Below are 26,395 nucleotides of genomic sequence, written 5' to 3' on the forward strand. Positions count from 1 at the left end.
TACGGGGTGCCGCGGTGGCCATCTCCGTTTTAACCTCCCCGTTGCCTGTTGGGTGCGGGTGACCGGAATCCTAGCATCGACGCATGGTCGCCGGCGCCGGCGCGCGTCGACGCTCGGCGGGCCGCCGTGGCTGGCAGCATCGGCGAACCACCTGTCAGGGGCGGCAAGCAAGCGCGCCGCAAGCGCGCGCCAGGACGGCGGCGGGCGCGGGTGAGGTCGTGAGGAGGGGGCGCACCACAAGTCCACCCAGCCACGACCAGCGACAGCGAGGCCCCACCTGCCACTTGGCGAAAAGCGCCGCGCACGTGGCGCCCGCCGGGGCGGCCCCTTATCCTGCCCGCGCGGCCAAATGACGGTCCTGCCCCGCGAAAAGCGCAAAAAGGGCACCGCGGGCCGCGGCAGCGCGACCTTTCCACCCCCCGGGCCCCGCGTCACACTGGCACCCGGGTGGGCCCCCCTCCCCCCGCCCTCATCCCTTCCGCTTCTTCCCCTCGCGACCTCCACCTCCCCACCTGTTTGCATCGCATTCCCCTCCTCTCCCCGCGTCTCCCACTCCTCGCTTATCTCCCCCCACCTCCCCTGCTCGCCCTGTTGGCAAAACCTCCTCCTAGTCCTCCTCCCCCAACGCAAAAGAGGCGCCGTTTGCTATCGCGCGGAGCGGCGGAAGCTTCTCGACCTCTCTCCACCGCTGCCCCCGCCGTCGGCTGGTTCCGCGCCGCGCCGGTGGGATTCGAGCCCCGAGCTGCCGAGCGGCGATCCTCGGTGAGTCGCTCTTGCTATACCGCGCGAGCTTTTCGTTCTCGTAGGATCGGATTCCGTTCCGTACCTGCGAGGGGCGGCTTGGATTTCGACGGGGAGTGGGTTGTTTCTTCGATCGGGGACTTTGAGTGTTTGATTTCGAGTCTGCTTGCTTAGTTCTCCGCTGTTCCAGGGAGTTCGATATGTGTCGGACTGACAGGTCTGAACTGTGATTTTTTTTTCTTCCCTCTTTGCGGACACTTCACGTTTTGTCCCGTGTTGCGTAGAGCGTACGAGAGTGGTTGGGTTCGTTTGATTTTGTCTTTGAGCCTGCGGACTCAGTTGCTAGTCTTGATTACCCCGTCTAATCACCGAAGTATCGTGGCTTCTGGCTTTGCTTGTATCCGCAGACAATTCAGCCAGTAGAGAACTTTTTTTCTCCTTTTTTTTAAAGTTGCTTTTGCATACTGACGCACAGTGAATTAGTGATAATATATTTGCGCTTTGCTTCTACGTCGCTGTTCTCTCTCTTCTTAGCCGCAACTATTCATTGGTGTCAAAAGGATTGAATTCGTCTGTTTTTGAAAGATAATAGTGAAATTTGCCACGTTTATTTTAGTGGCGCAGAAAGTCCCTTTGCTTTATCCACGCATATGTGCGCTAGCGACGAGGAAAAAGAAAAGTGACGGTTAGTGCTGCTTAACACCTGTGTTTGTTCTAATGGAAGTTTGGCGTGTGGCAACTTAGTACGACGCGGCGCTTACACGTCAAGTGCTTAGAAAGGTGTCTTCTGGATATGCAAAAATACTAACTTGCCAACGAAACGATAACTATGTATCCATTTGCACTGGCGGTTGCTAAAGTTTCGGTTGCACTTCATCCTTTTTGTCTCTCATGCTTGTGTGCTGATATGCTGCGCTAAGCTAGCAGGAGAGGAGGCTTTTACTTCTTCAAAGCAATGCTGCCAATTGCAATTAGCGTCTCTTTAGCCCCAAGTTGACTATTCCCTGCATCTTTTGGTGGTATCAGTTGCATCATTGTCACTCTAGCGGAAGTGTTTTGAATCTACTCTGTTTTCTCCCTCCCTTAGCTTTACAGAGGCAACATGATTGCAACAGAGGTATAGTCTAAAAATTCTAGTTTGTTAAGGGTGTATGTTCCTAAATTAATGTTCCGCCTTCCGTGTTGAAAATTTGAGTTCTCTATGCCCTGGCTGGCAGATCTAGGAAGACTCTATTGAAACCTCAAATTTCTCTAAGTGGAAGCGTCCTACATAGCCACATCAGGAAGTGGTCATATGTTATTCTAGATTGACACTAGCTGATGACAGGATGAGAGTAGATACCTATTTTTGCTGCTTGGTGCATATGTTTTAAATTACTATTGGTGGAAAGAACATGTTGCTGTTTTCATGATCACAGGGAAAAGTTGCTGGGTTCTTTTTGATACAAACTTTTATCTATACGCCAGACAGTCAGATATAAGTATATAACTATAAGTTTGCTTTATTGTTACTGACTTTTTACATCTATATGCCAATGTGACATAGGATTCCACTGAATTCAACTACTGAAGAAAGCCAAGGAAGGTGGCGTTGGTAGTGGGAGCGATCAGCTTGTGGAATCTTTCCCAAATACTGCCCAGGATCATGGCTGCCCTTTGTGATTTCTGTGGGAAACAAAGGTCCATGATCTACTGCAGATCAGATGTGGCATCCTTGTGCTTATCATGTGATCGCAATGTTCATTCAGCTAATGCGCTGTCCCGCCGTCACACAAGGACCCTTCTTTGTGATCGTTGTTGCTCACAGCCTGCAGCTGTCCGCTGTATTGAAGAGAACACATCACTTTGCCAAAATTGTGATTGGAATGGGCATGATGCAGCATCAGGGGCTACTGGGCATAAAAGGCAGGCCATAAACTGTTACTCGGGGTGCCCATCATCGGCAGAGCTTTCGAGAATCTGGTCATTTGTTATGGATATCCCTACTGTAGCTGCCGAGCCCAACTGTGAGGATGGAATGAGCATGATGACAATTGATGAAGGTGATGTGACTAATCATTGTGATGCTTCAGATGATAAAAGATTGTTGGAAATAGCTAGCACAACACTCATGAGTGATCCACCCACTGGCGACAAGCTTAAACCTCTGATAGGCACTTCTTCAGGTGATGGATTCAATGTTCTGCCACTAGCTACTGATCAGCATGCTGGATCAGTTTCAATGGCGCAAAAGGTGCTGTGGTTTTCGTATCTTCCTCCAAAATGTGTTTGAATATTCTTCCGAGTTTCTGGATGTCATAAGACTTTTTGCTTGTTGCATGCAAAGTTACTTATCATATATAATAAAGAGTGCTCTCATATGAATGTAGCATACCAATAGTAATTGTGCATGGTTACAGTTCCAGTCGGCAGCAGCTCAATTCCTATACTGCTTATCTTTGGAAGATACTGTACATTCATTATTCCTAAGTAGTGATCCTTCTGTCCCTACTATTGCTGTGTGGCTATCCAAAGTTCCCTCTCTTGTTTTCTTTCCTGCAAGGCTCACTCCTTTAATAATTTCACCTTACAATGAAAAGTTCATTCCTGTAACAAGTTATTTGATGCATTTGTATTGATGACTTCCTAACCTGGACGGTTGAACAATTGCAAGCTGAATCAGTTTGGATCTGCTTGTTTATCATGGTTATCTTGTTTTAAAAAAGGAAATAAAATCTGTCATTGTTGTATGCTTATGAAACATTTTGTTACATTTCTCAGGTACCTTATGCCGCAGACGATGATAAGTTCAATGATGGCATGTATGAGGACTTATGTGTGGATGATACTGACCTGACATTCGAGAATTATGAAGAACTGTTTGGTACCACTCATATTCAAACAGAGCAACTTTTTGATGATGCTGGAATCGACAGTTACTTTGAAATGAAGGAGATGCCACCTTTTGATTCTAATGAGGTTTGTACTTTTCTTCTATACTCCCTATGATTCAAAATATAAATGTAGGACATCAACACAGTCTACAAGTTGATAATTTGCAATGAATTTCCATGAAAATATGACATCTGAAACAAAGACAATTAAATATTATGAAAGCAATTATCACATGCTGATGGTTAGAGTATATATTTTCATTTGTAATGTTTGTTGTGGGAAAGAGAACTACTGTGCTGGAGGCTTCCCATATTCCCCATAAGCTACTAGTAACCTACGATCAGTTTATTTTTCCTACCTTAGTTGTTATCTATAACTTGCATTGATTTCACTTGGTTCAGTTCAGGGCCTTTTGGTGTTTAAATTGGTTAATTTTATTTCCATCCATGAATACAATGCTTGTTTTGATAAACTAATAACAACTTCACGTTCTTTCACTACATTTTTTCTGCAACTTTCAACCCATGTATGGTGTATCCCCCACATCTTGCTCTTGCATTTAAAAGGGTTGTATAGCGGACAATTGCTCCATTTTATTGGATTCATTGTTGTTCATAGGAAAGTCAAACATGTTGTTGCTTTACTAAATATTTGGGGTCATCTTTATGTTTTCAGGAGCCCAAATATATGCAGCTGGAATGTAGCAATGTGGTTTCAGCTGATTCTGCGATGTCAAACCCAGGAGCACGGGTTGATTCCAGCCTTTGTATTCCTGTTAGGCAAGTTAGATCCAGTATATCTCAATCCTTCTCTGGTTTGACTGGTGAAAGCAGTCCTGGAGATCACCAAGATTGTGGGGTATCACCAATGCTCCTCATGGGTGGGCCACCCTGGCATCCTCCTGGTCCTGAGGGCTCAGTTGCTGGAGGCAGCAGAGATAGTGCTCTCACACGATACAAGGAGAAGAAGAAGAGACGGAAGTAAGCACAATTTAATTGTGGGTTATTTAGGAAAATTGCGAAAAATGTATTTTCTGTGTCTTAGAACTTATATTATAGATCACAATGTTTTAGGAAAAAGTCTCCCACTTTGGTGTCTCTTATTTTTAATTTCACTATTCTATTTCCTCACGAAAGTTGTGAATTGACTTATTTTAATGAAATTGGTCGACAGGTTTGACAAGAAGATCAGATATGCTTCTCGCAAGGCTAGGGCAGACGTGAGAAAAAGGGTCAAGGGACGTTTTATCAAGGCTGGCGAAGCGTATGACTATGATCCGCTAAGCCTAACAAGAAGCTACTGAGCCCTGAATACGACTGGGTATCTTCCAGTGTCAGCCTTGCAACCTTCAACTGCTCATCTGTTGTAGGTTGCGCCACAGGCATGATCGCTGGAGAGCACAAGCAATTGCATGCAGCAGAGCCTGCAATTGAAATACAGGAAAAATGGATAAAAAGAGATACCAAATTTTGGGACGAAAATGCCAAAAAAAGAAAGATGCATGCATGCCGGAAGTTGATGCTGCTACCGCTCCATTTTCTTTGGACCGAAGGTGCATCTTCAGTTGCTTGTGGATGAGTGGTCTGAATCGCGCTCTGCCCCTCTGTGCATGCAGTCATGGTCGATCGTCCTCCAGCTCCACCGCTCCATGCACGGCGACCATACCTGCCTCTGCTATGGTGTTCTGCGGTGAGCTGCCAGGCTGTACATTCTGGGTAACAGCCTAACAGGATACACTGTACCTCTCAAGTTTCCTCCTGTAATATTATTTTTGCGAAGCGCAATCTTCTGCTGCGAGGGGATTGTTCTTCGGTCGTGTATGTTTGTAGATTGACCTAACATTTGTAAAGAAAAAAAAATACCGTGGTGATTGTAAAGTTTGTTCTTGTTAGGACACGTTCTGGACACCGAACCCCTGTAAGTTATTTTTTTGTGCCAGGATAAGCCTTCTTGTGGTTATTTCATCTGAAAATACTACGGAGAATCTCTGTTCCTTCCTCGCCCGCTGCATTCGTGTTGTGAGATTATTTATCGCCGTGGGCAGGAAGGAAGTGATGCGGCGGGCGCCTGCTGGCGCTGGGTGCTGCAGTCTGCAGACCTGCAGTGTAGGTGTCCACTCCATGAGCTTTTCTGGTGGCGTCCAAAGGTTGAGAGTGGACACCTTCACGCGGACGCTGCCGTATCATTTTCACTGGGCCGTGCTTGAATGATTTGGGCCGAGGCAGTACATGAAGCAAAGGAAGCAGCCGCTGTTTTCGGCCCCACTGAATGATTCGGAAAGGCAGCTCCCAGCACAGCACAGTCGCACAGGCCTGTTTGGTTCCTGTTCCTGAACTAAAACAAAAAGTCCATTTCTGTTGAAAGGGACTAGAGAAGTGGTGAAAGGACTCAAATACCTCTGCATTCAAGGGCAACGACACGGCGCAAGCCACGGCGGAGGGCGCGGCCTCTCTCCGGCGGCGGAGCGGCGGAGACCCGCGGCGGAGGGAGCTTCGAGGCTCTCCGCCGGAAGGCGAGGCGAAGGGCGGAGGGCGCGGGGGAGCCTAGGCGTGTGGGCAAGCGAGCGGAGGCCGGCGAGTACCACCGCCTTGTCGAGCTCTAGCAACAGCTCCGTCGGATCCCTGCTGGCCGCCTCGATCTCCTCGGCTCGGCCACACGCGGATCTTCCCGGCCATGGCGCGCCTCCCTCCAAGGCCGAGCTCGAGGCCCGCCATGGCCGCCGCCGCCATGGCCTCCGAGCTCGAGAAGGAGGCCGGCCGAGCTCCGCCGCCGCAGATCCACTCGAGGCCGGCCGGAGCAGCGCCGGAACGAGGGAGGGGGAGGGAGCAGGCCGAGCTCAGAGCGCCATGGAGGGGAAGGGAGCGCCGCCGGGCCTGCGTGGATCTGCGGGCGCGGCGGGCACGAGCGGGTGGAGCGTGGGTGCCAGCGGCAGCCCTTGCGCCGGCGGCGTAGCCGGCGGCGCGGACTGGGAGAGGGGAGCGGGAAGGGGGTCACGGGCACGGGGAGCGGAAGGTGGGGAAAGGTCACGGGGCCTCGCGGGCGGGGGGGGGGGGGGGGGGGGGGGGGCGCTGGGAATCGTGCGTGGACTCAAGGGTAGGGTGGAATAAGTCCCAAAAAACACATCTTGAGGGACTTCTCAAGTTTTAGCCTCCAACAGACTTTTAGCCTCAAAAAATTTCTCCCATTTAGTTGTTTAGCTCCAAAAGTCCTAGGGACTTATGCAAAAGTTCCTCAAACCAAACATGGGCCGCGCCGCACGATACTGGCCTATGAGACGGTGATGCCTCCCCATGGAAATGCCAGCCCAGCCGCCATGGAGGCGGGCACCAAGCGACCTAGAAGCTCAGGCCTCAGCAGCTACTTATTGTAGTAGAAACTAGGATGTCAGGCGCGCTACGCTACGCCCGTTTCAAGAAATGCTTAGTATGATTTTCGGAATACTTACACTTGCAAATAGTTAAAAGAGTAATAATGCACCAGACCCTATAGTATTTTCATTCATGTTTGGAAGATTAGGGTGTGAGTAGATGACAAAGTTTTTAACTCGAATCAAAACAACCGATCAGTAATAGAGACTATATCAATACTGCAATCAGCATATGGCAGGCAGCACTAACAACAGTTGTACTAAGAAACAGATCATACACAGTGTTTAGATTTTGCAGGTGGGCCGCTCAGCAGAGAACTATGTTCAGCGGATAACCATGAAAAAAGGTGCATATTTTTTTCTGAAGAAACACAGTGGTGCCACCTAATCCTTTTTTAGGAACCGATCTTCAAATTCACCATCCCTCAGAGTTGTACTCAAGTTGTTGGCCTTCATTCGAAACCCATAGGTACAAAAGGAAACAGAATCACGCGAAGTTAGAAAGGAAACAGGATGTATAAGAGGTAAATATGAACTACGATTAGGCAATACACAATTGCTAAATTGAAACTTGAAGGTATTTAAAAAAAATAAGTCAACACCAATGTTGCAGTTCGGTCCAATTTTTTGAAACCTTATCAGCCCAGTACATCGGTTAACAAATTGTATCATACAGATTAAGGAAAGGGATATGACACTAAAAAATATTACATGTTCAAGGTGGATTGTAGATTTTACTACCTATACATGATAGGTTAGCTGCAGGTGTGTCGAAACTCAAAAGATCACTTAGGTTTAAGCTGCTATCTCACTTACAGTGCAAGAAGCACACATTTGCAACTCATGTGTCCATAACCAAAATATTAGACCATACAATAGGCATTAGGCAACAGAAATTCTTGTCAAAAAAACTAAGTATTAGCACCAAGGCACACTCGATGAGACCTACCTGAAATCAACTAATGGCCTCAGAGAAAAACTCCTCCTGAAATATGTCACTCTCCGAACATACTGATTATTGACTTCCAATGACAAAGACATATGCCACACCACATTGGTTTGGGCATAGCAATTATATTGCTGTTGGAAAGCTTAAAGCTAACATGCATGAATGATAGATATATAGATAAGCATGAACAAAGATCAGAGTGTAAATGGATACTACAATAATTACATTATTATATACCTAAGAGCTATATCTGACTGATGAGGTATTGAAGCTATATGCCTATATATGACGGTCTAAATGTATAAGCTGAAGTAATCAATTAGACCTGATGCAAATAAATGAGCAGCATACAGTTTTGGTCTGATACAGCAGTCCATACTCCCAATGACATGGATAAAAAATATGCAGATGCCATACTGATCGGACACATGCTAACATAAATGTGGAAGCTGGTCAATAGTTAAGCCAGTATTCAAAAGGAGGTACAACCTTAATAAAGTAGTTTGATTAGACTAAAATCCAATTATAAATTGTATACATAGGCAGACTTCTGCAAGCCTGCACATGAATTTCTTTAATCTATTTTTTTTACTACCATTGATTTGAAGCTTGTATATTGGAAGTAAGCATGGTGGTACTGAGGCAAAGAAGGCAATGGACCCATGCATGTTGTCATATAAGGATTTGTCAATTGTGTTAGTAGTAGATCAGAAAAACTTACACTGATTAGTTAGCATATGGAAGAGCAATTGGAATAATGAATAATGATGCCCTGTATGTAGAGGCCACTCATCCTGCACATCAGATCCAAACGTGGCATTGGCTTTCTATTGGTTCACATACATCCCTGATATCTCACATGGAGTTACGAACTGACGAAGGAACAAAATAAACTTGTTAACACAAGATGTCATGGAGGCATGTTACTTTAGGCCCTTCGTTAGGCATTTCCCATTTCCATGTATTTCCCCGCTTCAAATTTGTAGCCATTCGTACCCTATGAAGCTACAGCTGCGAGCTTTCTGGATATGTACCACCTTATGTACCTAAGTTAGGAACCAGCACTTGCTCAGGCCTAAATTATATCAGCGTCCAATTGCATGAACAGACCTACTGAACCAAACATACTGCACTGAAATACCCACCCGCACAAAGATGAAATCGCTGGGGATAAACAATTTAGCAGCAACGTTACTGCATCTCAGCATTTGATTACCAAACCCACCAGAAACGATAAAGCCTGCATCTTACCATGTACTGCCTAGAAACCATGGGGAAGAAAAGGCGTGAGAGGTGCAAGAGGCAAACCTGGGATCCACGGCACGGAAGGAAGAGGGGTGATTAGCTAGTGCAGCTGTGCTGGAGCACCCCCTCGACGGCCACAGCATGGAGCATCAGGATCTGTTTGGGCGGAGGGCGTATGGGAGATGAGCATGTGAGTAGAGTCGGAGGGCTGAGCAAACCCATCCGCCACCGGCACGCCGCCAGTCGGATCCCCCGCCGGCGGGGGTCGGAGGGGCGGTGGCGGAGGGGGTCGAGAGGTAGGGGAGCCTGGGAGGGGGCGGCAGCCGGTGGCGGGGGAGGAAGGTGAGGGGCAGAGGAAGGCGACCAGCGGCGGGCGGCAGCGGGAGACGCGAGGGTTAGGGTTAGGGGCAGGGGAGGCCGGGGGAGGAAGGTGCGCAGGGCTGGGGGTGGACGGGAGTGGCGCGGCCCACGCACAGCGACAGCGGCGCGGGCAAAGGACCGAACCGCGAGAAATTTGCAAAAATGGGACTGCAAATATTGGCCTTTGCAGTTTTGTCATTGGCCCCACATTTCATAGGCACAGATGGTCCCACCGTGTCATTCACTGGGAGTGGCAAATTCATGAGTAGTCAATGTTTGCAGTCCTAATATTGCAATTTTTTCCCGAACCACCAATCCATGGCTCGCGTCGGGCGGCTTCTCTCCGACGCGTGCCGCTCGGAGAGGCGCCGTGCGCTCTCAACGCTCCCCTCCCACGGCGTATATGATATAGAGTACTACTCGACGTCACGGTCTACGAAAGCTAGCCGCGATCTCGGTGCATTTCGCAGCCGAATTCATACTCTGCCTCGTCACGTCTAGCAGTAAGCCCCCACGATCCTACTGCTACACACTAAATGCCCGTTGCGATAGAGCTGTAGGCCAAAGCAAGCCATCGTGCACGATCTTTATCGCGGGCCCAAAAAGTCCGAGATCCGTTACCCTTTTTCTACGGTCAAGGTACGCCGGAATGAATGCGTCGCTTTTGTACTACGTGCAAGCCAAGCCATGGACTGGCATTGGTGGATTAGAGCTACTACGACCTACCCGAGTTATCGCTACTTGCATGCTTTGGTGAACATTGCACTTGTCCTAACGGAAATTACAGCTAATCATTAAAAAATTTCCAATTAAAACATTTTTGTTCTGGCAAAATCTCACTCTGAATAATTTCTGAAACTTCTTCTTTTTTTAAAAAAAAAACTGAAACTAACTATCAGGGCCGACGCTCCTGGAATCCTGTGAGCAGAAAGCAGGAGCGAGCAACCACCCACCTGAAAGCCCACGACGGCACGGCCACTGACCCGGCTCCGTCCCCTCGCGAGCGCCACCTCGCCCGCCACTCACCGCCCGTCGTCGCCACCACCGGCCCGAGCGCACCACGGCGGCACAACGGGCCCGGCTAAAACGAGGCAGGGCGCGCGCTTAAAATAGCCCGGCACGGCAGGTACCGCCCGCGCGCGCCGGCGCAGGCACCGCCCGCTCCTGGCCTCTCTCTCTGCCCCCGCTTGTGGTGTGCTAGTGGCGCTGCTGCTGTTGCTGTTGCTGTTCTTGGCGTCTGGTTGCAAACTTGCAATCCCCCCTCTTCTTCTCTGTACCGCGACCGGGAGGAGGCGGTGGAGGGGAAAGGCCGGCGCGCGGGCGGGCGGGATGATGAAGATGCGGTGGTGGCGCGCCGACGCGTCGGAGGTGATGGCGGTGACGGCCATGGGCGTGTGGGAGGCCGTGCTCGCCGGCGGCGGGAGGAGGTTCATCAAGCGCAAGGACAGCGACGCCGGCGAGACAGGTCCGTTCAATTCGCATCTCCATCGTCCTCTTCTTCTTCCTCTTCGTTTTAAAATTTTCAGAATCATTTCCGTGGTTTTGGTGGGTTTGTTGGGTTGATAGGGAAGGGGGAAAAAATTCTTCCTTGGTTCTTCGCGGTTGGTGTTCGTGCCAATTCGGTTTCCCGGTCCCTTTTCTCCGCACCCGAAGAGATCGTTTAGGTCGGTTTGGTGCGATTTGGTGAAATGCCGTGTAAAAACTGCTCCCGCTTTTTTTGCATTTGCAGTTACCGCCTTACTCGCTCGATTTGCTCAGAGCTGTTGCCACCTTTTGGACGATTTTTGTGCGGGAAATGGCATGAAAGATGCTCCCTTTTTCCAATCGTTCCTTGCGAACGGCAAAGGTGTTGCTCGACATGTTCTGTTTGGAGTCTTCTTCAATTCGAACGCCGGGTTCGTCGGCATCATAGTCGCTTCCCTTTTTTCAGTGCCATATGTGCCCGAGAGATGTTTTCTTGTTTCAGATCCCTACCATGTTTGGGATTTGAAGAACTCCATTTGCTATGTTTCATGTAGGCGTAGCTGGATACTTTCTTCCTGGTTGTGTGTTTCCCTTTCTCCCATCGACCTCAGTACACTTTCTTCGATGACTCATCATATTCCATGGATGCTATCGATAGGACAAGGAACTAGGACATGCCATACTGATTTGTACTATCTCATAGTTTGTCCCCTCTGTTGCTTCCAGCTTCTGCTGCCACATGTTTATTAATCAGCTGAACTTCTGCTGTTACTCCCCTGAAGTCCTCAACGGATGAATGGTTTTCCTGCAGGAAGGACAGACAGCAGCAGTGTTTGGCACGTGAACTTGTGTATCTGACACGCCGGAAATGCGGACTCACTGCTTGCTTTGTAGTAATGGTTTAGGAAACATGGATACTTTTCCCCTAAAATACTGGCATCAATTGGTGACTAGAACTTATGTCCCAGAAAAGTAAGGATCATAATCTGGCTCTGTCTTCGCAAAAAAAAAAGGCTCTGTCACTCTGTGCTTATCTGGTGTCTACTGCTCATTGTACCAAAAAGTTTTTTTTTCTCCTTTGATACTAAATAGCCCTTTATGTGATTAAAAGAAAATCTTAATCTGTTCAAGACAATCTTGACCATGTTTTTATATTATGATGTCTATGGATATTGATTTAGTGTAAGTCATTGAATTGTGAGACACTGTTGAACTTACCAGGCCGGGCACTAGAGGAGTTGCGGAGCTCCTTGTACAATGAAATGCATAGTTCAGAAAGCGCTAAGCGCCAGCAGATGCGATTCTGTGGACCAAGTGTTGCATTGACATTCAATTTCGCTGTTGCTGTTGGGATCATCATGGCAAACAAAATGGTATGGCTTTTTCTCAAGATAAGTGATTGTACTTGTGCCGTGCCATTGTTAGCTTTCAAGTAGTTTTACGGGTTATCTACCGTCTTGCAGGTGATGGGGAGTGTTGGATTTAAGTTCCCGATTGCACTTTCGTTAATTCATTATGCAGTCGCATTTGTTCTAATGGCCACTCTTAAGACACTTTCCTTGTTACCGGTTGCCCCGCCGTCGAAATCCACTCCTTTCTCATCTATATTTGCTTTGGGTGCTGTAATGTCCCTCTCCACTGGGCTGGCCAACGTGAGCTTGAAGCATAATAGGTAAACCCGATTCTATTTGAAAGTTACAGTGAGGTATAGTTGCAAAGTATTTTAATATTGGTTGCATGCATTCTCAGTATTTTTGCTATTCAGTGTAGGTTTTTATCAAATGGCTAAGATTGCTGTAACCCCAACGATTGTGGTAGCAGAATTCATGCTTTTCCAGAAGAAGGTTTCCACTCAGAAGGTATGTTTGCTGCAACAAAATGTGTTTCACATGTTTTTGTTTTTTTATCTAACGTGGCCCCAGAATAACTGATATCTCCAATAAGCAAGCATAAATTTGAAAGATTATTTAATAAATTGCAGAGTGCATGCTTTTTCCGCCCTCTACCGGATGACCACTCAAAGAACCTGTGCGGGTGTATTTGCTTATGGAATTCCTAACTGATTTTTCAAACATACAGGCTATCACACTGGCAGTTGTATCATTTGGAGTGGCTGTAGCAACAGTTACCGATTTAGAGTTCAACTTCTTTGGTGCTTGTGTAGCATTAGCATGGATTGTCCCTAGTGCTGTGAATAAAATCCTTTGGTCAAGTTTGCAACAAAGTGGAAATTGGACCGCCCTCGCGTAAGTTCTGCCTTTTTCCCCCTTTACTCAGATTATTTGCTACTTTAAAGGGGCACTCTCTATAGTTTTCCTGTAACTAAGATCGTACATTATTGATCCAGGCTGATGTGGAAGACTACTCCGATTACGATATTTTTCTTATTGACATTGATGCCTTTGCTGGATCCCCCGGGCTTGTTGCTGTTCAGTTGGAACTTCAGAAATAGTTGTGCTATTATCATTTCTGCTCTGTTTGGTTTCCTTCTTCAGTGGTCTGGTGCTTTGGCACTCGGGTGAGTAATGCCATTGCTTTTATTTTGCATATTGCACTCAAATTGCCATTTCTTCATCCAAGTTTTGACAAGTCAATACTGGACGATGTAATTGCCTAATTGCTGATGCACAAATATAGGTAGACAAAAATATGCGTGGCCGCTTGTTTTCCCTAGGCAAAATGTACATACCAGTTTTGGCATCTTGGTTGGATAGTGGTTTATAAAAATGACTTAATAAAATTTGCAAATCTTTCCACTTAATTTCTTCATACTTCAACCCAAAAAGAATCTACTATTGATTGTAGCTTGTATCGATAATTTGCATTAAGTTCTTTTGGGTTTACTCAGAAACACACTATTCTTGGAAGAAAGAAACTTACAACATGTCTTTCTTTCCTAAAATCGTCACCATCAACCAGCAAGAAGCATCAATTTTCAGTAAGACCTTTCCACTGCACGGGTATTGGCAACTGTGCAATCACAAATAAATTGGAAAAACTAAGAATCAATTAACTTTCAACCTTTTCCATCAGGAGATAAGGAAATCGATGCAGCAAAATCATTTTGTCCTGGCCATGTAACCATGATGCCATCTAGCCATCTAGGTGATATTAGGTCTAGAAGTGACTAATTCATCTTGTACTGCTTCAGTGCGACGTCAGCTTTGTCCCACGTTGTGCTAGGCCAGTTCAAGACCATCGTCATCATGCTCTCCGGCTACCTGGTCTTCGGCTCCGACCCTGGGATCACCAGCATCTGCGGAGCTGTGGTCGCGCTCGGCGGCATGTCGTTCTACACCTACCTGGGTCTGAAGAAGGACTCAGCGACCAGCGGCAAGAAAGCGCCGTCGAGACAGAACTCCTTCATGGCGAAGCCTAAAGTCGCCGCAGACAATGATAACGCGGATTCAGAACAGGAAGACAACGTGTAGGTTGGGAGACTGTCATGTAGGTGATCTCGTCACCGCCCTGATCCGCGGTTAATCTCTGTTTGTTGTAATCGTCGGTGACCGAACCCATTGTACATAGAAGAACATGTAGTATCATTCTTGATGGTTTACGGATGGATTGGCTACTGCTATATATTAGTGGCAAGTAGATTGTTGGGTTAGTGCTGGAGGGTCCCCAAGTGTGAATGACGGTTGACGGATGCTGCTTTGTTGGACAGTTGAGACTTGAGAGGTATCAGCTGCTCCTAATTTTACTCTTTGAGATTCGTGCAGCAATTCATGCCATTGTACGCATGATCTCCCAGTGACCTGTCAGAATTTCAAATGCGTCTGTCATTACGTCGACCAACAATGAGGATGCAGCTCGGACTAATTGTCTGTTAATTTCGCCGGAGAGAACTGCTGCAGCGCCCCGCTGTTGCTGGATGGGCTGAGCTTTCCCCGCAAGGCCGCGGAGACCGGGCTCACGGTTGGAGCGGGAGGCGGGAGGCCCATCGAGTTGGTCCTTAACGCTCCAGCCCAGCCGAAGGGCCACTTCTGGTTGCACTCGCCCAGGCCCAGGGTTATAACGTCCGGCTCTCCTCCCATCTCCCCTCTCGCGGCTAGGGTTTTAGGGTTTTCTTCTCCGCTCCCCGCCTCCCCTGTCCCAACGCAGCTACCCGACGGTCTCCATGGCGAAGAAGGGGCCGAAGAGCAAGCTGCAGCCGCCGCCGGCGCCCACGGGGAAGAAGAGGGGCAAGGCGGCGCCCCCACCGAAGGCGGCGAAGAGGGTGCCCAAGAAGCAGATGCTTCTCGAGTCCGACGACGACTCAGATACGGAGCAGCAGCAGCTCCAGGAGGAGGACTCCGACCTCGACATACACTCCGATTCCGACGCCGAGGAGCTCTCTGGGTCGGACGCTGAGGCCGATGAGCTCTCAGGCTCGGACGCCGATGCTGACGGTGGCTCCAGCAGCGGCAGCGGCGACGAGGGGGAAGAGGATGAAGAGGAGGAGGAGGGAGATGATGGTAGCGATGATGAACCCCTTGCGGACGACTTCCTCGCTGATAGTGACGAAGGAAGCGGTAATTTGCTCACATCACTAGGCTATTTGATATTTCACATGCACTGAATCAAGTTTGCTTCAGCTGTTTCAAATTTCCCCATTAATCCAGTATTTCGTAGAATTCCTTCGTGTGAGCTGAGCTTGTGCATACACAAATACAATTGTAATGCTGGAATTTGCACCTTGCTAATCGTTCTACTGATTACAATGTGCTGGGTCCGCAGAGAGTGGTGACTCTGGAGTGGAGTCTGATGATTCTGATGACCTCGAGGCCAAGTCACGAGCAATTGATGAGCAGAGGCTGAAGGCAGAAATAGATGCGGTTGAGGACCTTAAAACAAACATAAGATCAGAATCTGATGAGTTCAGATTACCAACGGCCGAGGTTGCTTGTCTGCCTTAGGTTCCCATTCTCATTGTTCAGTGTTAGTTGCCTTGAGGACTTATACCATTGCTTAACTTGCCGCAGGAACTGGAGGAAGAGGCGCATTTACCACCTAACCTACCAAATCTCAAAAGGAGGATATCAGAAAGTGCGTTCATCTAACACCCTTTGTATTTACCAGGTTTCACGGCTTTCTATTTATTTACCACCCTCCCACTATCAGAGTGGTAAAATCTAGGGTGTATAGGACTATTGCCCTCTGCATATTGAGATGATATTTTGCATTCTTGATGGACAGCAGTCTGTTGACCTTCCTGACTGATTTCATATGTACTGATTTTCTCTTCTAGTTGTCCGAGTGCTCTCAAACTTCAACAAGCTGAGGCAGAAAGATGTCCCACGAAAAGATTATCTCAATCAGCTCAAAACTGACATCATTTCATACTATGGATATAACGATTTTCTTGTTGAAGCATTGATTGAGGTCAGCTCTATGTCCTTAAGATATGTTGTGTAGCTGTCTAGCTGCTCAATATAGTTGTTGCAAATTTGGTGTTTGACATGCTTGTTCAGAATTGATCATGATTTAGCGCGGTTCTAGTAGTTAACATGTCCTACAATAACCATGCAGATGTTTCCTGCTGTCGAGCTTGTTGAGTTGCTGGAAGCTTTTGAGAAAAAACCACCTGAGTGCTTGCGAACAAATACGTTAAAGGTATACTGCCTGTGGTCAATCCGAAAATGCATGAATGGTACCAGTACCAAACAGTTATTGGCTTACTGTTGTTGTCCATTTGCTTCGTAATCATATCTGCCTAGACTATGCTTATCTTGATAAAATTTTATCATGTACCTTATTTATTGAAGTTATTGGTGGCCTACCCACTTGGAGGCTTCACTGTTGCATGTTGTTGCTGTATTTAAGTTATATTGGCAATATTTGCATTTTGCAGACCAGGAGGAGGGATCTTGCTGCTGCTCTTATACCAAGAGGATTTAATCTGGACCCGATAGGCAAATGGTCAAAAGTATACTTCAATTAATGTTTCCCCTACATCATAATAATTGTAAGCCACAAAAACCTTACAACTTGCCTTCTGTTGAAAATGGCAGGTAGGATTAGTTGTCTATGACTCCACCATTTCTGCGGGTGCAACGACTGAATATATGGCTGGGCATTACATGGTAGCCCCTCTCTCTACCTTCTCATTATGTTGAGATATTTTGTTTGTTATCTCTATCGTTTATTTTTCTTTGTACTAATAATCTGGTCTCACAGAAACAAGGTGCAAGTTCTTTCTTACCAGTGATGGCACTTGCTCCCCAGGAGAAGGAGCGAATTGTTGATATGGCGTAAGATGTTTACATTTTTGTTTGGCAAGAGTTTATTTCTCTTATGAAATCAAATTTAACATCTGTAACTATAAGCCTTGCCATACTACAATCCTTAATATTGTACTTGTTTCAGATTAGTCTTCGATTGAAATGTTCTTTAGGAATTAGTCTTATAGGTTATGCTGTCATATCCGAAAATTAGAATTGATTATTTTATGTTTACAGAGCTGCCCCAGGTGGCAAGACTACTTATATTGGTGCTCTTATGAAGAATACTGGTTAGTTCATGGAACTTGACTATACTGTGTGATCACTCCAATAGAGTAATTTTGGCTAGCTGGTTTTGATGTGCACCATCAATAATAAATTAATTAAAGCTACTGCTTTTGTCATATCTCATATACAGGAATCATCTATGCAAATGAGTTCAATGAGAAAAGGTTGCACGGACTGTTGGGAAACATTCATCGCATGGGTGTGACAAATACCATAGTTTGTAACTATGATGGTAAAGAGGTAAGTAGTTAATATGCCTACTATCCCTGGGTGCTTAACTCCTTCAGATTCTTACTTTTGCCAAAATACTGTAATCCACTATTTTTGTACGATAACTGTAGTGTCATAGTTTGCTGGAGTTGTCAAGTGTGCTATAACCTAGATAAATCATTATTTCTAGGAAACTAATACTGAATGTTAAAAATCTGTTGCGAGTCACTGTTGTTTGTACAGGGAAACACAACTAATAAGTCATCCTTTTCGATTAAAAAAATATTTTTGAAGTCCTGATAGTTTTGTAATGTTTCAGTTGGGCATATCATGCCCCCAGTGAAAATTTCATTCCATGACACATTGATGTTCTTACAGTTACCTAAAGTTCTCGGGATAAATTCGGTTGACAGAGTATTGCTGGATGCTCCCTGCACAGGAACTGGGGTTAGTATGATCAAATTCATGTAAGCCGCTTGACAAATATGGTCTCTTTGTTGTATCGCTTGAACATATGACTCTTTTTTCTGCAGACCATTTGGAAGGATCCACAAATAAAAACATCAAAGGACATTGAAGACATCAGGAACTGTGCCTTTGTTCAGAAGGTTAATTCTTTACTCTATGAAATCTTGTGTGAATACCTGCCTGTAATTTGACAAACACTTATTTATATTTATCTAATGGAACCTCGACCCAGTAACATCTAACTAAAAAGAAGGAAAGATAATACTCACCTACTATGTGCCTAATTTATAGCCCTGCTTGCATATAATATGATTTGGGCCTTAAACCTTTGTGATCTTTACATTAGAGAGGTATAGATATAGAAGCTGGTGTTTAATGAGATCTTTGATTGACCTTTCATTTTACTATACTAACGGATTGCCTTGTTTTGCAGCAATTGCTGCTTGCTGCTATTGATTTGGTTGATGCCAACTCCAAAACTGGTGGTTACATTGTTTACTCAACTTGTTCAATAATGATCCCGGAGGTATGCAAATTTCTCCTGTTTGGTCCATGCTGAATCCACTTGTGTTCCTGAGTTTCTCCACTCTTACAGAACGAGGCAGTGATAGACTACGCACTTAAAAAGAGAAACGTAAAGCTTGTGCCTTGTGGGTTGGATTTTGGACGCCCAGGGTATGACAATTTCACATTTCACCAACAAAGAATGTTTTGGTTGGTTTCTTATGTGTCTCTATTTATCTTTCAGATTCATTCGGTACCGGGAGCATCGGTTTCATACTTCGTTAGACAAAACAAGAAGATTTTATCCTCATGTTAACAATATGGATGGATTTTTTGTGGCTAAGGTACTTTCCATTCTACTGCTTTCCAGGATAAATTATAATCATTTTTTAAGCATAAGCTAGCTTGTTTGACCTCTTGAATTTTGTTACCGTCCGTATTGTAAAGCTAGTGAGTTGGAATTGGATCATTCTGGTTGAAATATCTTTTCTATTTGGTGTATTATCTTGGCAATTAATTCAACTGCCACATGCATGTTGGATTGGTTATAATGCACTGAGCTTTAGTCTCTCACATGGACTCAAATTGGTACTGCTGATCCAAAATAATTGCCATGCTGTATATAATGAGTCACTTTTTAGAACTTTGATCACTGTAGTACAGAAAATATTTAAATTCCACGCATGGAGATTATATTGATAGAATCATCGCAAAGTATATTTCTATCACATTCTGATTTTATGAATGTTGTTAATATATATTTTGGGAAAGTAATGCGAAAGTTGTGCATAGGGGAGATTCCATATCCTGAACAGCAAGTAAATAGTACCGATGGCAGTATTTTGTGAGTATATCGTAATATGAAATGCTTTATCTTGATGTTTTGTGACGGTGTTATGCCATTTCATACAGCTGAAAAAGTTGAGCAATACGATTCCCGTGACGTCTGAGTCGTCAAAAGCATCTGAAGGTGCAGCTGAGAAGGCTGATCTTAGCGGGGATGACGAAGACAAGAAAGCTGTTTCTGATGAACAAGAGAAAGGTGTCCCTGATAAAGATGAGAAAGCTGTACCAATGAAAAATCATAAAGATACTAAGAAGACTAATAAAGGAACAAGCGTCGCGGAAGAGACTAAAGGTGTACCTGATAGGCCAGCAAAGCATCCTAAGAACCATAAGAAGGATGCAATGGAAACTGATGGCCCTGAAAGCACGGAAACAAATGGAGATGGGAAAGAAGTGCACCTTGAGCAAACCAAAAAGAAAGGCCCCCAAAGGAAGTTTGCTTCTGATAGAACCAAAGAATTAGGCCCCAAGAGCACCTCGGGCATAAAAGAGAAAAAACCAGTGAGTGACAAGAAGCGAAAAAAGAAGTGGCAATTCAAGCTGAGGCGAGACTGGTAAGACAAGCATGCTTTTTTTCCCTACTTCCTAGACATTTTTTTCTCCACTTCGTATCAGTGTTTTTCACAACTTTTTTTTTCATATGGGATTGGCATTTAACTTGCAGGGAAGCTGGGAAGAAGTCTGACAAGAGGAGGAAAGTATGAAACAGATTTACAAAATCATATCCTAGTGAAATTTGATGTGCTAGACAAGGCAACAGAAACTGCATACACTAAAATTTTGAGCTAGCACAAGTTTGCTGCCATGGCAAGTTTTGATGTACGGAGTAGCGATTGTAATCTGTTATTTTCAATCTTGATTCAATGCTCGGGTAGGCATCTTCTTATCTGTAATGAGTGAGATCTGCCATCTGGCATGGAAACCGAAGCAAATTATCGGGATGAATGCTGTGTAAGCCGAGTCAATCCTGCTGCTTGAGTGGGTAGCATCACGCTGAAAAGTTGGCTCTATGATATGTGTTTTTAGGTGAAAGCAGTTTGTTGATGCAGCCTCCCGCTTGCCTCGGCTAGCTGCTCCCTGTGTCTCCAGAAGATGGACGAGTCCTATAGTGAGCTCCTCCGCGTGGGCCTCGGCGAGCTGCTCCTCCCTCTCGGCTATGGCGCGGTGATATGGAGGTGAACGCGTAGGCCGGCGGAGGCTCCACGGCGGCACGGGGCTAGCAGAGCAAAGATTGGCGGTGGCAGGCCGGGCTCGTGCCGGCAGCTCCGGCGCCGCCCCAGAGCAATTTGCGAAACCTCTCGGATTGGATCGCGATTAGCCGAACCATCGGATGAGCGTAGCGGGAGCTGTCACCCCTGTCATCCTCGTTCATCACGCACAGTTGTCGATCACGCCATACCGAACAGAGAGGTGCTGACTTGCTGAACACGTGAAGGAACGGAAGAACAAACGAGAGAGGGAGGTGCCTGCCTGTGTAGAGCTCGTCGTCGTCCGAGACTCTGCCGGCTCTGCGCTAGGGGAGAGACTCTACCGCATCAGAATAGAACTAATAATCTGATAAAGAACCATGATTGAAGAAATTTTAAAGCCTTTGGAAAAGAAATAGTGCCCGGAATCGATCTCTTTTGTATATCAATCACATATGCACTTGTCACTGTAACTGGACGTTTGCATAGGCATAGCATGATAGGAGCAATAGCTGGCTGATGTTACATACTACTACATACATGGAAGGTTGTGTGTGCTCTGCTCCCACTTCAAGCTGTCGTAGTGCAAACGTTTCTGTGCTGTTCCGTTCCTTTTGTGCGCCTGCAAAAGATGCCTCTGCAGTTCGATCAGATATCGGAGAATGGCATTGATGCCCGGCGACTTCATTGACGGGGACATTAGAGGTTGCGCGTCGTCATCTTGTTTTCGAGGAAGCTGTCTGCAACTTGCTCGACGCCGGCCTTGTCCCCGTAGCTCGATCAGCAGTCAGTCAGTCAGTTATGCACACATCAAGCTTCACCCGCCGGCTGGAGCTGCCGGAGTAGGTGATGCGACCGAGGATGAGAACCCCCTGCTTCGGTGACCGGAGCGCGTGGGTGGTGCGCTTCGTCTCCGTGGCCGGAACGCCGTCCGTGCGAGCGCAGTGGCGCCCAGGCACGCCCCAGCAGGCAGGAACGTTTTCCGCACGAACCGTCTGGGAGGCAAAGCAACCACGCCCTCCGACCCGCGGCGCGCTCCATGCCTCCATCAGCCGACGGACGACGGTGACCGCGGCGAGGGGACGGTCAGGGCGTCTGTTCCCCGACCAGGGGTGGACGGTATTTCATTTACCGTTCACCCCCTGGGGGCGTGGTGGCCGTTGGATCGAAAACAAACGGTAGGATCCGAGCGGAGGAGGACGAATTCGAGCGTCGCATGGGCTTGAAAGCTCAAGTAACAGCCTAATAATCAACGGGGGCCTTGGCCTCCACGGCTCCACCCCACCGTCGTTCTGCACCCGATCTCTCCCTGTCTGAATTGAAACTCCGGTGGACAGCTCGCCCGGGCTCTTCTTCCCCGTTGCCGGTCTCGACATCCTGGTCAAGCTGCCAGATGACCTATCAGGTGCCCCATGCTCTGACCTCTGAAGACGCAACATTTACAGCTCTGCCGGGCCCTGTTAATTTCGCAACGGTCTGACATGATGACGATGCTACGAGATTATGCATTTACTGAAGGTGGTAAAATTTTTCAGACGAGCGAAATACTTCAAGCAACGCCACTTTGTGCTCGATTTCTGCACTGAACAAATCTGCTGGAAAGATATACTGTATGATTTTTTTTTTCGGCCACATATCAAGATCCTCTGATTCCGTCGAAAGATCCGAACATGAGATGCATGCATTGGGAGATTCTAATATTTTGTCCCTCCTTTGTGCGCGTGGAATGCTGATTGCTTTCCACACTGCCTGCAAAGTAATAGCAGTAGAGTAGATGATTTGTGGAGAGAAGTGTCACTGCAGTGGCACTTTTTTCGAAGAAAATCTGCACTCGCACTTGCACCTAAACATCATGTAGCATTATCATCAACTAGCATGCAAAGGATGCTTATCCAAAACCAAAATTATTTTTTTGCCAGCAAAGTACTGATGATGCCTTCTCTGCATGCCCATTTGGTTTGAAGTATGAGACTGAAGTATTCATGCCTCTGCGGGTCAGCAGTTATAGTAGTATCCTTTCATGTGCATATCATGTCTCGTAGTCGCACTACGACGCACTGGTCAGTAACTGCAAGTTAGCAATTACAGAGAGTTTGCATCTGTGCAAATCATAAGATGAGCAATAAGGTGGCTGGTGTTGGATCATCTTTCCAATCCATGGGGCGTTGTGTGTGCAGTGCTCCATGGTTATAATGCCCTGAGCCATAGTCACTCACATGGACTCAAATTGGTATTGCTGATTCAAAATAATTGCTCATAGGGGTAGGGTTACGTGTATTCATAGGGGTGAGTGTGCATGTGTTTGCGAGCGTCTGGGTCTATATTGTGTTTCGCAAAAAAAATTCATGTTTTAGAACTTTGACATCTATAGTACTAAAAATATTTAAATTCACGACATGAAAATATTTAAATACGGGACCCTTTAAATCAGTGGCGGAGCCAGCAAAAATTTCGGGGGGGGGGGGGGGGGGGCGGAAGACTAAGAGGGTGAGCCGACAAACCATGGCCGACACGGCGACGGGGCGGGCGCGCGATGGCGTCCCTGCCTCCATACGCGGCTATTACTCAGCTCCAGCTGTAGTTTCTTTGATGAAGTTTAAGCTGAAGTTGTTTTTTTAAAAACATTTGATAAAACGGCTTCGGTCCCTTAGGATCACGGTAGCCGCAGAAGCTACAATTTTTTTTTGCTTCCGTCTTGTAGGCAAAGCCATTTTACAATTTATTCATAGCCCCCACAACGAAACTATTTTAAAAATGACATTTTGACAGTGGTGAAGCTGGTGAGGAAGCTATGCTAAATAAGCTCTTAGAACATTGCTTCTTACTTGTTTATAGTTGTTGCCTCTTGAGCTATATGCTAGACTTTAATTGAAAGTGCAATGTGAGCTCCTAGACATTAGACTTGCTGTCGAACTACTTGACTAATTATATTTACTGCAAATAAGAGGGGTGATTAAATTTTTTTGCACCATTAGCCCCCCACCCCCACCCCCCGGGCCCCGCCGTTGCTTTAAATATTTAAGTGGCCTACGACGCCGGCGTACAGGAGGAAACGGGCGCGGACTGTACGGCCGTCGGCTGGGAGGCCGACGAAGGGGCCGCGCGGGCCACCATGCATGTCGGCGCGCTTGCTTGATGTTGGCGCCGTTCGGGAGCACGGCACGGTCGTCGTCGTTGTCGGGGAGCACGGTGATGCCTTCTTTTGTATATCAATCTCACATATGCACTTGTCAGTTGTCACTGTAACTGGACGTTTGCATAGGCGTAGCATGCTAGGACCAATAGCTGGCTGATGTTACATATTTATACTCTATATCATATGCGCCGTGGGGAGGGAGCTCTAAGAGCACCCGAACGCCCTTTGCTCGACACGTGCAGGGGGAGGACGAGCGACGCGGGGCCAGGATTTGTCGTTCCGTCGTTTAGCCGCGGCTCTCGCGCTGCGCGTGGGCCGCACCTCTGCCTCACCGCCTCCCCCGAAGCGCCTCGCCTACGCCTGGGTCCTGAGGGGCTTATGTACACCCCGACTTGCCTCTGCTCCGGCCGGGCTCCTTCCCTGACCGCGGCGGTGGTGGAGCTCACTCGCCGAGACGCGGCGAGACGGAGGCGCCAGCACCGCCCTCCTCTGCTCGCCCGCCGGCCACGCCCTCCTCTGCTCGCGGTTGGTGGCGCGGGCGCGGCACCGGAGAGGACGAGCTCGGGAGGGAGGAGCGGCGAAAGCCAGGCAGCCCGCGCGCGTGGACTTGGCGGCTGCGGGCGGGCGCGCGCGACGCTTGGCCGCGGCGGCAGCGGGCAGCGCGCGGCGCGCGGCGCGCGGCGGCAGTGGGCGGGCGCGCGCGCCGCGCCTGGACACGGTGGCGGTGGGCACGCGCCCACCCGGCGGCGGCGACCCGGCCTCCGAGCTCTTTGCTTCCCCGTTTCTCTCTCTCCGTCTGGCAAGGGCCCTCTCCAGCGATCTCGAGCTTCGCCAGCGGCCCTCTCTCTCCCCGCTCGCCGGTCGGGTAGCTGGGATGGCACGCGAAGCAGCGGGGCTGTGGCGGGCGTGCGGGCAAGCGGGGCTGCGGCGGGCGCAGCATGGGCGCGGGGGCGGATCCGCCCCGGTCTCGAGCTCCCCGGCGTTAAGGCCATGGCCGTGGGCCGCCGGCGACGCCCCTGCGGCCGGATCCATGCGGTGGCTGTGGCTCGGGCGGCGCTGCGTCGGAGCAGGGAAGGCCTTTGGCGAGCTCCGCGCTGCCGCAGGGCGGAGGCCGCGATGCGCGGCGCGTATCGGTGCGGAGGCGCGGAGGGGCGGCGGAGGCAGCGCGCGTAGCAGAGGCGCAGGACTGAGCAGCGGCACGCGGAGGCTGTGGGGAAGATGGGATAGGGGATGGGATACAGTTGCCTGAGCCCGGCGCGGCGTAGCGCGCGTCCTGCCTAGTATTACTACATACATGGAAGGTTGTGTGTGATCTGCTCCCACTTCAAGCTGTTGTAGTGCAAATGTTTCTGTGCTGTTCCGTTCCTATTGTACGCCCGCAGAAGATGCCTCTGCAGTTCGATCAGATATCAGAGAATGACATCGATGCCCGGCGATTTCATTGACGGGGGCATTAGAGGTTGCGTGTCGTCATCTTGTTTTTGAGGAAGCCAGCCCTGTCCGCAACTTGCTCGACGTCGGCCTTGTCGACGCAGCTCTATCAGCGATTCAGCCAGTCAGTCAGTACACACGTCAGCTTCACCCGCCAGCTGGAGCTGCCGGAGTAGGTGATGTAACCGAGGAAGAGAGCCCCCCCCCCCCCTCTTCGGTGACCAGAGCGCGTTCCCGTTGCTCTTTGCCGCCATGGCGTAGGCCGCTGGCTGATGCGTGGCGATCCGCGGGATGTCGTCTGTGCGAGGGCGGCGACGCCCAAACACTACTACAGAATACATCATCGCCAACGCCCCATCACCGCCGGTGATAGTCTATCACCGCCGGTTCCAAATGGACCCAGCGGTGATGCTTACGTATCACCGCCGGTTCGTAATACGACCCGGCGGTGATGCTGTCGAGAGCATCACCGCCGGGTCGTATTATGAACCGGCGGTGATACGTAAGCATCACCGCCGGATTGTAATATGACCCGGCGGTGATGTGTTCTCTACCTATTTTTTTCCTCCTCCCCATGGCGTCCGCCCACAGCCCTCCCTCCCTCCTCCCAATTCCCATTCCACCTCCCGCGCCCCTCCCATGGCGGCGGTGCCGGCCCTCCGCCCCGTCCTCCTCCCTCGTCCCGCGCCCTCCCATGGCAGCAGCGGCTGGCCCTCCGCCCAATCCTCCCTCCTCCCATGCCCTCCCATGGCGGCAGCACCCGGCCCTCCGCCCTCCGCCCCTCCTCCTCCTCCCTCCACCCTCCTCCCGCCCCCTCCCGTAGCGGCGGCGGTGGCGGAGGCCTGCGCGGCGGCCATGGCGGCCGGATCCGTGCAGGGCATGGCGGATCTGCCGCGGCCGGCCCTCTGCCCCCTCGTCCTCCTCCCTGAGCTCAGGCCGGCGCACTCCTCCCTGAGCTCAGGCCGGAGCCGCCTAGAAGCCAGGAGCCTTCCCCCGCCCGTTTCCTCCTCCGCCATCACATCAGCCAATCTCACTGCTCCATCCATCTGATTCAGATTCAGCTTCTTCTGCTATAGGTGGCTCTACCGGATCAAGCCACCAGTGACCCATGAGCCCTTCCAG

The 26,395-nt window shown here is 48.5% G+C and overlaps 3 protein-coding genes and 1 long non-coding RNA gene across 6 annotated transcripts; 3 read left to right on the plus strand and 1 right to left on the minus strand.

Annotated features, from left to right (window-relative positions):
- The first annotated feature begins 511 nt into the window (after window positions 1-511).
- On the plus strand, window positions 512-5,587 carry LOC120640291 (zinc finger protein CONSTANS-LIKE 9-like). Its single transcript, XM_039916142.1, has 5 exons — window positions 512-762; window positions 2,288-2,974; window positions 3,502-3,699; window positions 4,291-4,595; window positions 4,789-5,587. Exons 2-5 carry the CDS (start codon window positions 2,387-2,389, stop codon window positions 4,916-4,918), a joined length of 1,221 nt encoding a protein of 406 aa, XP_039772076.1. The 5' UTR covers window positions 512-762; window positions 2,288-2,386; the 3' UTR covers window positions 4,919-5,587.
- A 1,497-nt stretch (window positions 5,588-7,084) lies between these two features.
- On the minus strand, window positions 7,085-9,662 carry LOC120640300. The gene is made up of 2 exons (XR_005661758.1): window positions 9,240-9,662; window positions 7,085-8,977 (listed from the first exon to the last, which is right to left on the minus strand). It is a non-coding gene; the product is annotated as an uncharacterized LOC120640300 (long non-coding RNA).
- Window positions 9,663-10,494: 832 nt separating this feature from the next.
- On the plus strand, window positions 10,495-14,614 carry LOC120640314 (nucleotide-sugar uncharacterized transporter 2-like). Of its 3 annotated transcripts, XM_039916173.1 has the most exons (8): window positions 10,845-11,001; window positions 11,812-11,972; window positions 12,222-12,373; window positions 12,464-12,672; window positions 12,766-12,859; window positions 13,080-13,246; window positions 13,348-13,518; window positions 14,152-14,614. In XM_039916173.1, exons 2-8 carry the CDS (start codon window positions 11,960-11,962, stop codon window positions 14,429-14,431), a joined length of 1,086 nt encoding a protein of 361 aa, XP_039772107.1. In that variant the 5' UTR covers window positions 10,845-11,001; window positions 11,812-11,959; the 3' UTR covers window positions 14,432-14,614. The 3 variants fall into 3 exon arrangements, with proteins under 3 accessions (XP_039772093.1, XP_039772107.1, XP_039772101.1); XM_039916159.1 differs by lacking the exon at window positions 11,812-11,972 and having other exon boundaries at window positions 10,495-11,001; XM_039916167.1 differs by lacking the exon at window positions 10,845-11,001 and having other exon boundaries at window positions 11,015-11,972.
- Window positions 14,615-15,036: 422 nt separating this feature from the next.
- Window positions 15,037-20,529, plus strand: LOC120640305 (26S rRNA (cytosine-C(5))-methyltransferase NOP2B-like). Its single transcript, XM_039916154.1, has 17 exons — window positions 15,037-15,514; window positions 15,720-15,880; window positions 15,965-16,028; window positions 16,231-16,364; window positions 16,512-16,595; window positions 16,834-16,908; window positions 16,994-17,065; window positions 17,160-17,233; window positions 17,441-17,493; window positions 17,622-17,731; window positions 18,080-18,148; window positions 18,235-18,309; window positions 18,603-18,695; window positions 18,765-18,844; window positions 18,918-19,017; window positions 19,586-20,073; window positions 20,184-20,529. Exons 1-17 carry the CDS (start codon window positions 15,121-15,123, stop codon window positions 20,221-20,223), a joined length of 2,166 nt encoding a protein of 721 aa, XP_039772088.1. The 5' UTR covers window positions 15,037-15,120; the 3' UTR covers window positions 20,224-20,529.
- Window positions 20,530-26,395: the final 5,866 nt, after the last annotated feature.

Source organism: Panicum virgatum, chromosome 1K, assembly GCF_016808335.1.
Source record: "Panicum virgatum strain AP13 chromosome 1K, P.virgatum_v5, whole genome shotgun sequence".
NCBI lineage: Eukaryota > Viridiplantae > Streptophyta > Magnoliopsida > Poales > Poaceae > Panicum > Panicum virgatum.